This window comes from Alligator sinensis, unplaced genomic scaffold (assembly GCF_000455745.1).
Source record: "Alligator sinensis unplaced genomic scaffold, ASM45574v1 scaffold682_1, whole genome shotgun sequence".
Taxonomy (NCBI): domain Eukaryota; kingdom Metazoa; phylum Chordata; order Crocodylia; family Alligatoridae; genus Alligator; species Alligator sinensis.
The window spans coordinates 1415724-1428887 of NW_005842011.1; the positions used below are offsets into that span (position 1 = coordinate 1415724).

Consider the following 13164-nt stretch of genomic DNA (forward strand, 5'->3'; position numbering starts at 1 on the left):
GGGGGGGGTCAACCACAGAAATGGGGCTGAAACTAAGAGGGCTAAAGCCCCACCGCAGGTCTGAGACAAAAAGAGGGTCAACTAGTCCTTTGAGGCAGGGGCCAGGGTTGGGTGGGGCCTCCTCCCCTCTCCCCAAAGTAATCACATACCATCTTTGAGGCATGGATGTGGCTACAGAGGTGGAAGGTGGCCACAAATAACCCATAAGGTGGCTGGTGCCTTGAGGCAAATGGGTGTCCATGGGGTAAAATGAAATTAGACTGGGCTCACTCTGGACCCTGGGGCACCTTCCCAAAACCTCATAAATAACATCACCCGGGGGAACTATAGACCAATCAGTCTGACATCCGTCCCTGGAAAAATCCTAGAGAAAATTGTCAAGGGATCCATCAACAACAGACTAACAGAAGGCAAACTTCTGAATGCCAGCCAACATGGTTTTGTGACTGGCAGGTCTTGCCTGACCAACCTCATCTCCTTCTACGACCAGGTAACATGTGCCCTGGACAAGGGAGATGATGTGGACATCATTTATCTGGACTTCAAGAAGGCCTTTGACCTAGTTCCCCATGATGTCCTCATTGTTAAGCTGGGGAACTGTGGCCTTGATCATCATATGGTCCAACGGGTAGGCAACTGGCTACAGGGTCAGACCCAAAGAGTCCTAGTTGAAGGAAGCAAATGGACATCGCGCAGGGTTACCAGTCCCTCAGGGTTCAGTACTTGGGCCAGTACTCTTTAACATTTTCATGAACGATCTAGATTCAGGAGTCAGATGTGAACTGGCCAAGTTTGCAGATGATACCAAGTTATGGGGAAGGGCTGTCACACTGCAGGACAGACTGGGAATACAAGCCAACTTGGACGCACTCTCAAGGTGGGCTGACCAAAACAGGATGGCCTTCAATGCAGAGAAGTGCAAGGTGCCACACCTCGGTAGTAAGAACCCCCAGCACACTTACAGGCTTGGCAGTGCTACGCTCACTAGCGCCATAACCAAAAAAGGACTTGGGGGTCTTGACTGACCACAAGATGAATATGAGCCACCAGTGTGATGTAGTGGTGGGAAAAGCTAACCAAACTCTGGTGTGCATCCACTAATACAGCTCAAGAAAAACCAGGGAAGTCATCCTCTCGCTTTACTCGGCCCTGCTGAGACCTCAGCTGGAGTACTGCATCCAGTATTGGGCCCCCCACTTCAGGAAGGATGTGGAAAAGCTTGAGAGAGTTCAGAGAAGAGCCGCTCATATGATCCAAGGCCTGGATGGAAGGCCGTACGAGGAGAGGCTGAGGGACGTGGGACTCTTCAGTCTGGAGAAGAGAAGGCTTGGGGGATATGGTGGCAGCCTACAAATTCATAAGAGGGGTGCATCAGGTGCTGGGAGAACATCTGTTCACCAGAGCTCCCCAAGGGATAACAAGGTCTAATGGCCATACACTCCAGGAAGGCCGATTTAGACTGGATATAAGAAAAAAGTTCTTTACAGTTCTTTACAGTGCAGTGCTTCACCTTTCCCCCAAAGGTAAGCGTGTGTTCTCTTCTAGGTTGGCTGATCTCCTCCGGTGGGCTTTAAACTAGGCTTGTCAGGGAAGGGGAAGACGAGGTCATCCACAAGAACAGCCCAGCCTAGACTGACGACGAGCAGAAAAAATACCCAGGTAAGTAACAGGGGCCCGGGTAGTACCGGGATTAGGGGGGCAGTTCATGCATCTTTAGGAGGTCTCAAATGCCTCTACACTAATACTCGTAGTATGGGGAACAAGCAGGAGGAACTTACCCTCCTGCTAGCTAACACCAACCCAGACATAGTGGGGCTCACCAAAACGTGGTGGGACCCAACTCCCGACTGGGCAGTGAATATCAAGGGCTATAGGCTGTACAGGAGGGATAGGACAGGGAGGAAAGGTGGGGCTGTGGTGCTCTACATCAAGGAGAAATACACACCCTCAACAAGTAGCACTGGGTCAGAGGGGCACACTGAGGTGCTCTGGGTTAGAATACAAGGAGGTCAAGGGGAAAGGGACTTAACAGTGGGGGGTCTACTACAGACTACCCAACCAAGGGGAAGAGCTAGACCGGGAATTCTTAAGTCAGCTCACAGAGGCAGTTAGGTCAAAGGACATGGTCATTATGGGTGACCTAAACTTTCCAGACATCTGCTGGGAAGAGCAGTCAGCCAGGTCTGACCGCTCACGTAGGTTCCTAGCCAAAATACAGGACCTCCATCTAACCTAGGAGGTGCACAGCCCCACCAGGGGAGATGCCTTGTTGGATCTGGTCCTGGCCATGGGTGACAACCTGGTAAGGGGTCTGTGGGTGCTTGACCACCTGGGCGACAGCAATCATCGCCTGCTGGAATTCACATCCAGCACAAGGTGGCCAAGGTCTTCAGGAAGGCAGACTTCAATGAGGTAAGGAGAAAATTCAGGGAGACACTGAGGTCACAGAGGGTAGGGGAGTTGGGTGTCCAAGAAGAGTGGTCATTCCTTAAGGAAATGGTCCTCCAAGCCCAAAGGGAGGTAATCCCAACAAGGATCAAAGAGGGCAAGAGGGTACAAAAGCCCACATTGCTCACAAAAAGCATCCGGGAATGTCTTCAAACGAAAAAGGAGGTGTACACCCAATGGAAGGGAGGGGACATCACAAAGGAGGACTATACCTCTGTTGCTCGGGGCTGCAGGGGGGTGGTCAGGAAGGCCAAGGTGGAGGTGGAACTGGGACTAGCTACTCGGATCAAGGACAACAAGAAGTCCTTTTTTAAATACATAGGGGGTAAAAAGAAGATACTGGGTAATGTGGGCCTCTGCAGAACATGCTAGGAAATCTGGTCATCGCACCAGACAGCAAAGCTAACCTATTTAACAATTTCTTTGCCTCCATTTTTTTGACGCAGGTTCCGGGTCATCCCCCCCACTGGGACCCCTGTAGGCGCCAGGGGAGGTGCACCCAGACCTAGGGTCAGTGAGAATCTAGTCAGGGAACTTCTGGAGGGACTGGACATATTTAAATCAGCAGGTCCTGACGATCTCCACCCCAGAGTGCTGAGGAAATTACCAGAGGTCATTGCAGGACCCATGGCATGGCTTTATGAGCACTCATGGTGCTCTGGTGATGTGCCAGAGGACTGGAAAAGGGCCAATGTGATTCCCATTTTCAAAGAAAGGAGGAAGGAAGACCCAGGAAACTATAGGCCAGTTAGTCTTACCTCAATACGGGGTAAGCTCTTTGAGAGAATTATCCTGGCGCATGTCTACGGGGGGCCAGCAGGGGAGTTCATGCTTAGGGGCAACCAACATGGGTTCATTAGAGGCAGGTCCTGTCAGACCAACCTGGTGGCCTTCTATGACCAGGTCACAAAATCCTTGGACGCAAGTGTTGTGGTGGACATGGCCTTCCTAAAGTCCAGAAAGACTTTCGACACTGTCTCTCACCCCATTCTCATTAAAAAACTAGGAGATTGTGGTGTCGATATGTACACAGTCAGATGGGTCACTAATTGGCTGGAGGGCCGCGCCCAGAGCGTGGTGGCAGACAGGTTTTATTCGACCTGGAGGGATGTGGGCAGTGGGGTCCCCCAGGGCTCAGTCCTCAGGCTTGCACTGTTCAACATCTTCATCAGTGACTTGGACGAGGGGGTAAAAAGCACCCTGTCCAAATTCGCAGATGACACTAAGATGTGGGCACACTAGAAGGGAGGAATAGGCTGCAATCAGACCTGGACAGGTTACAGAGGTGGGCGGATGAGAACAGGATGGGTTTCAATACTGACAAGTGCAAAGTACTGCACCTGGGGAGGAAGAACCAGCAGCTGGGGAACTCCCTTCACAACAGTGCAGAGGCAGAAAAGGATCTGGGAGTCATTATTGATGCCAAAATGAACATGGGCCGACAGTGTGGGGATGCGGTCAGGAAGGCCAGCCGTACCTTGTCGTGCATCCACAGATGCATCTCAAGCAGGTCCAAGGAGGTGATCCTCCCCCTCTATGCGGCACTAGTCAGGCCGCAGTTGCAGCACTGCCTCCAGTTCTGGGTGCCGCGTTTCAGGAGGGATGTGGACAGCATTGAGAGGGTCCAGAGGAGGGCCACCCACATGATCAGGGGGCAGTAGGGCAGGCCCTACAAGGAGAGGCTAAGGGACCTGAACCTGTTCAGCCTCCACAAGAGAAGGCTGAGGGGGGATCTAGTGGCCATTTACAGACTGGTCAGGGGGGACCAGCAAGCATTGGGGGAGTCCCTGTTCCTCTGAGAACTACCAGGAGTGACAACAAATAACGGTCACAAGCTGGCAGAGGGTAGATTTAGGCTAGGTATCAGGAGGCACTACTTCAATCTCAGGGTGGCTAGGATCTGGAACCAACTTTCAAGAGAAGTTGTGCTGGTTCCAACCCTGGGGGTCTTTAAGAGGAGGCTGGATGAACACCTCACCGGGGTTGTTTGACCCCAGTACTCTTTCCTGCCATGGCCTTTCCTGCCATGGCAGGGGGTCGGACTTGATGATCTGCTCAGGTCCCTTCTGACCCTACCAACTATGAAACACGTGTCCAGGGTCTGGAACAAACTCCTCCCCAGAGGTGGTACAAGTACCTACTCTGGACTCCTTTAAAAAAACAGCTGGATTTATTTCTTGCTGAGGTCACTTGATCCCAGCTGACTTCTTGCCTATGGCAGGGGGCTGGACCCAATGATCTCGTGAGGTCCCTTCCAGCCCCTAATGTCTATGAATCAAGGTGTGCAGATGAAGAGAGAAGGGAAGATACCATGAGGAGCTAGAGTGGGACAAGGATTGAGTGTTGTGGCCACCACAGGTGGTTTAGTCAGGGATGATTCTGCCTTGAGCAGGGGCCTAGACTAGATGATCTCATGTGATCCCACCCAGCCCTATTTCTCAAGATCTTTTTCTATGACCTAAATTTATTCCAGACGAAAATTGAATCTTTTTCTGTCTCGTGTTAACAAGTTCAACATCATACCAAAACTCCTAACAGTAACCTGTTCAACCCCAAGCCCAGAGATGGCAATCTTCCTTACATACCAAGAATCAGACTGCTTCTTATAGCTGGTTCTTACCCAGGTGAGCAGAGAGAACCTTCGCCTATCCCTATGCAACCTGTACAAAGGCCAGTCACAACTCCACCTCCCCTGTTTAAGGACTGCTAGATCCATCTGGGTGCCAGACACCATAAACAGAGCAACAGGGGCAGGGAGGGGACTATCCCCATTCCCCTCTTCTGTACTGGCAACAGGAGGAGTACTTAGTAACCTAATGAGCAGGTGCCTCAAGAAGTCCCATGTTAGGTTTCCCTCAGGCCCTCCCAGAGCTCTCCTTTCTGAAGGACCGTTACCTTATAGTACACAATGTGCCCTGAAAATACAAGCATAAAGACTTTTTAATTGCTCATTATAGTATGTGCAAAAAGGAGACTTTTTGTTAAAATTTGGTTTTGCTAAAATTTGGTTTTGTTAAAATTTGGTTTTAGCTCTGCGCTACTTTTGCAGAGCTACTGGTTATCATTACAAATATTCCACTTGCAACAACACACAGCATTTCCCTTTGACTAAATATTGTTTCTCTGCCAATAATCCTTCGGAGACAGTCAGCTCAGGGAGCACCACTAATCTGTTTTTCCTTTTCTAAGAAAAAGGAAAAGTACAGTAATTAGATTAATAAACAGCACACATAATAAAGACCTTACTGATTTTGGCTTCAAAAGATGAGGTTCTCCTTCTGCTAATCTACCAGTCAATCTACAGTATCAAACATGACCTGCAAGAAGATGGGAGAGAATGAGGCAATGCCAGAAACTGAGACTGGTTGCTTTAGTGCTCTGGTTCTCAATCTTTTTAGAGTTAGGACACCTCTCCATAATTTTTGTGAATTGAACAGTGCATTTCAAAAAGTAACTTATTATCGTGCTTACCTGCTTGAGGAGGGTCCAGAAGGGAAGAGCCTCAGCTTATCTCTTCTCTTTCCCAGTGACATACTTCAAAGGCTGTCACGGCATCCCAGTTGAGAATCACTGCTTTAATGAAAGGTTTTATTCTTTAGCCCCCATTCTGTATTAATAAAACACTACGCTTTGAGGTGATTTTTTAAAATCTAACAATAGGATGAGGGAGAAATCAAATAAAAAAAAGTTAGAGAAGTAGTGCTTGATTTTCATCAATATAGAGAGTTACAGGGTCTTGTGGGAATGGACTACATTTACCCTGGGCTGCTCAAAGAGGTTTGAATCTTAGGAAATTACTTTATTTAAAAAAAACATGTGTGTCAACAAGGCAAGTGTGCTCACATCAGTATCCACTTAGTATGATTATTGTTAAAGCTGAATAATGACCTGCAAGATGGAACAATATAACTCATCTAACAAAAAGAGTGTCTCATCAGTGAAACAAATGAGCACAGAGCAAGCCCAGGCTTTTGCAGCATCCATTTGCAGCCTGACCTGGAGCAGCTTGCTCTGCTCATTTTCCCCAGGGGTTCTTTAATCACCCTTGTATCAGGTCTTTCTGCCTCAGGCCTACTTTCCTCTAGAAAGGCTCCAACAGGCAACAGTCTCTCTAAGCACCAACAAACAAGGCCTGGAAATAAACCCAAGCAATAGCTAGAACAGAAAGGAAAGGAAACAGGAGCCCCTTTTGGGGCTTAAAACCCACCCACTCTTGTTCTGTACAGACAGAATTCTCCTGCCCAGTCCAGCTCCAAATCATATAGCTTGGAGACAGCCTTCTCCAGGGGCTGCAGCCTCCTTTCCCTGTATGGCCACTCACAAGAAACAACTCCCTTCTACAGCTCCCCTTTCCAATTCACTTCTCCCAGCCTTTTAGGGAAATCACCCAACTCCTTGTCTGCTGTGTCTGATAACTGACCCAAGCCATCTGATTCCCAGCAGATCAGGATCAGCTTAGGGTTGGGGACTGGGTGGGGAGAGCCAGCAGCTGATGTCTCAGTAGCAAGGGTAAACCTGATCCCTCTTAAAGGGACAGCCAACCTGTTACAGACAGGTAAATGACCTCATACAAGTGACAGAAACTTGAGACTGAAATGTTGTGAGGTTAAGTAGATATAACAGTCACAGTCTTACATTGCATATATAAAATACTTATTATTTCCTTATATACACACATGCAGAAACACACAGAGTCACTAATTTTAAAATCAATAAACAGCATTCTAAAATCAATAAAGACACATACTAATGAACAATTATAGTAACAGTACTACTCACTTGCTTGGTGAAATGCTTCAGAGTGAAATGCAAAACCAACTGGTGCTTCCAAAGGATTTTAAACTGCGATCATCATAACATGCACTTTCTTTGCCAGTCAAACTTTCAACGCTGCACTGTGCAGTAAAAGTCACAAAGAACGTAAGCACAGAAAAAAAATATGTAAAAGAGCCTCACTAGCATTACATTTATGCGTCTGCAGAGAGAAGGACGGCAGTCAGTCAAGTGCCAGAAATGCTCAATTTCTCCATTGAAAGAATTCGTGTTCACAGCTTTCTCTCTACAAAGACGCCTCTTAGTTTGGATTCTTTCCTACATTGCAGAACACCAGTTAATTCTGGAAAGAACAGGAAGCAATTTTAAAGCACGCGGAGTGACGGGTTTCTTATTAGACAGATGGGCATTTATAACAAAAGAAAGTTTGCATTACACACAGAAACAGGATGCCTTATTTCATTGTTAGTCTATTATAGTCTATTAACTGATTTCTCTAAGCTTGTGACCTTTCTCAGTGAATTGCCCACTCCAGCTGAAAAATCAGCTAACTTCTCGGAGGACATAAAGAGGCTCTGGTATTAATTATGCATCCTGTCTGAATTTCTCTATGCTGTACTAAGACATAGAAAGGCTGGTTAAAAGCCTCATTGTGACATCAGGGAAACTTTTCCACATGTTTTAGTGATTCCTTGTATCTCTTCAGTCTCTGTCACCCTGGTGCTTACTATTTAACTCTTTGAAGGAAAGTTTTAGGATAGAGTCAGTGTAATAGACTCTACAAAAAAAATGCAATTGAATCATGTAAATGAAACAGGTGGACTCATCTGCTCAGTTATTCCATTGAACTTTCCTTGCATCAGCTGCTCAGAGCTGGCTGGCTAGGACCATTTCACTCTGGAACCAGAATGATGTCTGGGATCTTATTTATTTTTCTTTTATATTTAAGGTTTTTAGTTCATGAATAGAAAATAACAGAAAGGTAAATTTACCTGTGACAAAGGAAAAATTCACCCCCTGGCCCCCCACACACAAACACACACAGCACAGCTGGGCAACAGCTCTGTTACAGTATAACTAGTGGAAGAGATCTGTGGTTATGAGAAAGAAAGTTATCAGCTCCAATGACATAGCCATTGATCAAGACTGTGGGTTGGATTCTGCTCCAACTGACTTAAATGGTGCAGGATCCAGCTCATCACTCACTCTTCCCCAATCTCATCTTCTGCTAGGTGCTTTGTGATTTACTCTCCTTGCTCAGGTAGAGGTGCTGGAGCACTGATTCTCCATCTGCATCTGAACCATGGCCCCTACCCACAGAGGAGGTCTTGGGGAAACCAGTGAGAGCACAGGTCCTGCCTCATCACTAGGGCTCTGACTCCCCTGTAAGTAGTAAAAGAGGGGGCTTCTCTCTCCCTAAGAAAAACAGCCTGGAGTTTTCCTTCACCCATGTAGGAGCATCAGGTGCAATGGCAGGGATCTATCTGGACATGTCTATGCCATCTCCCTGCTGAGTTCGGGACCACCACTGAAAAGCCAACTCCACCCACTTACTTCTACTCCATAAGTGCAGAAACCTACCAGTTAGGCAGAGTAGGTAACCTGAATGTATACCCCACCTTGGTGCTCTCTATATCTCTTGGCCTTTCTTCCCCCTCAGAAATCATGGGCAACTGCAGGGAGGCCTCCCAGAAATCAGGGACTATACAGTTAAATGCAATGCCCTTGCTGTTCTGATCTTTCTGTCTTTCCTAAAATACAAAATCAAAATTTTCCCTGATTCCCCCCCCCCCCGTTCCAGAAAAAACAACCAAAAAACAACAGATGGTTGAGAAGTCATGGGCTTTGAAGGAGAAACATAGTCAGCTTTCATTGTACTCTCGCAGATCATTTTGTAGCTCAGCTAATTCAACTGAAATGGTGTGCTGTACTTTTCCTTGATGTGATCTTGAGATATTTCAAACCTGTATATAGTACATTGAGTTTGCATGCATCTCCAAAAGGCTACCATAGAGAATCATATTGGTATGGCTTAGCTGGCTTTGCAAATAGAATCTTCTGGGTGAGAGGATTGTATTATACTCTTACTCCATTGTATTAAAGCTGACGATGGCTCAACTCTTTCTCCGTCTAAACCAAAAGTATATACCCGTGTTCTATATGCTGACTTTTTTTTTGGATATCAACCATACAGCAACAATTCAAATAATACTTTTCCTCATCCATGGGATAAAAATTGCAGATCCAAGCTATTAGCGAAAAATAAAAGTTTGAAAATGTCCTGTCCTCCACAAAAAAACAAGCCTCATTTTACCGCTCATTTTGCCCCTCCACTTCAGATATCACACAGGGCTAGGGCTACATCATTTGGTACGGTTTGGGGCTGGAAAATCAATAAATTAAAATTATTTCCATCCATGAGCAGAAATTCATTCCTTATTGAGAACGCTTCATCAGCAGGTCTTCCTTTTGAGCTACTTTAATCACACAGCAAGCTCAGCAAGACTGTACAAGCTAGGTGTTTTTTCAGAACTATCAGTTCCCTAAGACATAGCTTTCTTCAAATTAGCAAGGTCACTTCCCCCATACTCCAACCTCTTGTAATAGGATTTTTTGGGGCATTTTTCTATTATCTGACAATTGACCTTTCTGAACTAAGTGTAGCTTTCAATGGGAGCACATTTTGAGGTTTGCTAGTAATTCACAGGAAGATAATGCTTACCATATATGCAGCATTTTACAGTTTCAAAGCTGATAGCAACCATGAACTAATTTCACAAGTGGGAGGTTGAGAAGGATATTAAGTACATTTTTTATTATTGTTGCATTCCTCATCCCAATTTACAGACAGGGAAATTGAGGCAGAGAAGTGGTTTACCCAAAACCAGATAGTGACAGAGCTGTAATTATCATTCAGGAAATCCTGGCTGTCAGTCTCAGGTTGTGCCAAGCCTGCTTCCATCACAAGAGGTATACCAACAGGCCCATTGGCGTGAGCAGCCAGTAGAGGGCACCAGTTCCTTGCTTTCTTTTTACCTCCTCCTTTGTAGATGCTATTTGTTTATGCGCACAGAGAAAACTTATGTTTGTCACACAATTGGCCCCTTGAAATCATTCTACAACTATGGCCTTACAGAAGAGCATGACTTCAGAGCACTTTAAAAAGATCCAATCCCACAACAGTCTGAACCCTTGTTATATGAGGGTTCAGATGAAGGCATAGGCGATGTGTAGGCAAGGCAAGGCGGGGGAGGGAGTGCGCCCCCGACAGGGCCGTTCCCGCCGCTGACTCTGGCAGCGGCATCTGTGAATGCTTGCCTGCTCTGCCCCTGCCACCAGTGGCAGCATCTGCAGATGCTCGCCGGCTCTGGCTCCACTACCACCGCAGACTCGGGAGGCACCAGTTGCCCATGGATGAAGGTGCTACAAAGCAGAGTGCTTTCATTGACTTCGCTCGTCATGTGCCAGGAGCAAGGCTGGGCTGATGCAGTCCAGTCCTGCTCCTGGCAGTGTCTTCAGAATGGGAGTAGGGTAAGGGAGCAGAGGGAATTCTATCTAGGGTTTTTTTTCAGTTGGTGCTGGAGGGTGGGATGGGTGGATTGGAGCCCCCCCTGAGGGTAGGATGGGTGGATTGGAGCCCCCACCCCTACCTCCAGCGCCACTGAAAAAAACCCAGATTGAGCTCCCTCTGCTTCCTTCCCCTGTTACAGTGGAGAGCTGTACTTCTGTTTGCATCCTATGGGTGTGTCCACACATGCAAGCACATGTGCTTGCAGCAGCTCAAAAATAAGCGATGTAAATTTGAGTGGGGCTTTTTGCGTCAGCACATGTGGTCGGACATGCACTTTGTTGTGGAGCAAATTGTGCCACTTGGGGCAAAATAACCGTGCCTGGCTCCTCCCGGATCTGCAGCCAGGGGAGCTAGAGCCCAGGGCCAGCACCTGTGCTGTCCCCAGCCATATAGAAAGCTTCCCTGTCCTGGCCCATCTATACAAAAAGCTGCCCTGGCAAGCAGCTCAGGGCTACTTGCTCTCAGGAGCTTCTGGGGCCCGGCCACTTGGTACCTGGGGACACTACCCCTTGTGCCAGCTGGACTGCTGCAGCAGCATCCCAAATCCATTTTAAAAAATACCCCAAAATTCATGTTCTTCCACAGTTAAAACAAAAAACCGCTCTACGCGCGCACACACGCACGCGCGTGCGCACACATGCACACACACACACATCTAGAGAGAGAGACAGAGAGACAGCAATCAGTTGGGTAATGCTTTATTGGTATATTTACAATGTTAAAGCAATGTGGAAGCCTACCAGTGTCTCTATCATCATGAAAAAATAAATTCTAAATACCTATGTGTTGAGGTGAGCTTTTGGTTTTCTTCACACATGATGGGTGTGTGATGGGGGGATGTGGTGTTTGCAGGAAGGGGGTGAGAAGGGGTGTGGGGGAAGGCCAGTGGGTGTGTGGGTGGGTGTGGAGGGATGTGGGTTGGTCTGTGGGTAGGTGTGGGGCAATTGCTGGGGGGACTGTGGTGTGGGGGATCTTGTGGGGGGGCTGCTTAGGAGGGGTGGGTCCCCTGGCTCCCACAGGGTGCAGCCCCCCCACACAGCACATGGACTGTCCCCCCTGCAGGGCCCCAACTTCCTCCTGGAGGGCCACAGCCCCTATTCCCCACAGGGCCACAGCCCCCCCACCCAGGGTCCCAGGCACCTTGGAGGGCCACAGCCCCCCCGCCCAGGGCCCATAACTTACCTTTAGCAGCAGCAGCGGGAGTGGGGTGCTCTGAGCCATGGCGGCAGGACCTGGCACAGCATGTGGGGACCATGCGTTGGGCCCAGCTGGGTCCTGCCAGCCCTGGGGCCTTTTTGCCTCCCGGCCAGGCTGGACCCATGGCGGCAGGACCCGGAGTGACCGCCATGGGCCTGGCCCAGCTGGGCATTAGAGGGGTCACAAGGGCAGCAGGACCCGGCTGCGCCCGGCACGCGGTCCCCGCATGCCACTTTGGGTCCTGCCACCAAGAGCCTGGCCCGGCTGGACAGCAGAGGGGCCCCAGGGCCGGCAGGACCCAGCTGGGCACGGAGTGTAGTCCCTGTGCACCATGCTGGGTCCTGCCTCTGCCTCGCTGTGCCTGCAGGGGGGTGGCACGTGGCGGGACCTAGGCCAGCTCCGTGTGGCTCACTAGTCTGGCTTTGTACCGGTGCGAGTCACACACACTTACCTTGGAGAGCGCCGGGGGCTGGAGTCATCAGGAGAACAAAAGAGACACTCTGGCTGACACCAGAGCATCTCTTTTGGAGGACTGGCTCCCTGGTATGGTCTGGGACCGTGTCTTGTTCCGCTCTTCTGCAAAGCATTTTTTTTAGACCCTTGGATATCCAGGGGTCTAATTTTCTCACCGCGCTGCGAACTTGCAGCACGGGGGACCTTTTTTCATTCCTGCACATGCCTCTTGCCCCGCCTCAAAGGGGTTTGAGACGGGGCAAGAGGCACGTGCGCGCTCATCTGGACACGTTCTATGTGCCTACGTTTATTTAGCAAGCAGTGCCCTGAGCAGCTGCCCTGCTTCTCCTTCTGCAGCTGTTCAGCAGTTCCACCAATGGCTGCCTGCTACACCACAGTTATAGAAAGGAGCTCTGAATGTAAGAGATATGATTCAAGAGGACTGCCATGGCTTTACAACCTGTTTTGGTAGACAGAGGACACTGTGTATAGCAGACACCTCACTCCACAGCATCAGAAAAACTACACACTGCCTAAGGATGCCATGGTCTACCTCTTGTACCACTCACATAAGAATTTGTGAGTCCCAGTGCCCTGAGATTCTACACCGGTATTTATACACTCAGGTCCTGGACAGATGCAACATTTGTAATGATATGCTACATGCCATATGTACAAGGGCAGATCCAGGATGACTGCAGCTGCACCCTTCTTTGATTCCT

The 13164-nt window shown here is 48.6% G+C and overlaps 2 protein-coding genes across 3 annotated transcripts in view; one reads left to right on the forward strand and one right to left on the reverse strand.

Annotated features, from left to right (window-relative positions):
* Positions 1 to 7320, reverse strand: part of MAP3K4 (mitogen-activated protein kinase kinase kinase 4) — a 189340-nt gene extending 182020 nt beyond the window's left edge. Inside the window, exons 1-2 of one of the 2 annotated variants that reach the window (XM_025201999.1) lie at positions 7228 to 7320; positions 5920 to 6018 (exon numbers count right to left, since the gene is read on the reverse strand). In XM_025201999.1, the coding sequence (XP_025057784.1) occupies positions 5920 to 5981 (62 nt within the window). In that variant the 5' untranslated portion in view covers positions 5982 to 6018; positions 7228 to 7320. Of the gene's footprint in view, positions 1 to 5919; positions 6045 to 7227 lie in introns of those variants that run through there. The other variant, XM_025202000.1, reaches the window with a different exon arrangement.
* Positions 1591 to 13164, forward strand: part of LOC102377482 (plasminogen-like) — a 103649-nt gene continuing 92075 nt past the window's right edge. Inside the window, exon 1 of the mRNA XM_025202008.1 lies at positions 1591 to 1659. The gene's annotated coding sequence lies outside the window, so the exon portion shown is untranslated. The remainder of the gene's footprint in view (positions 1660 to 13164) is intronic.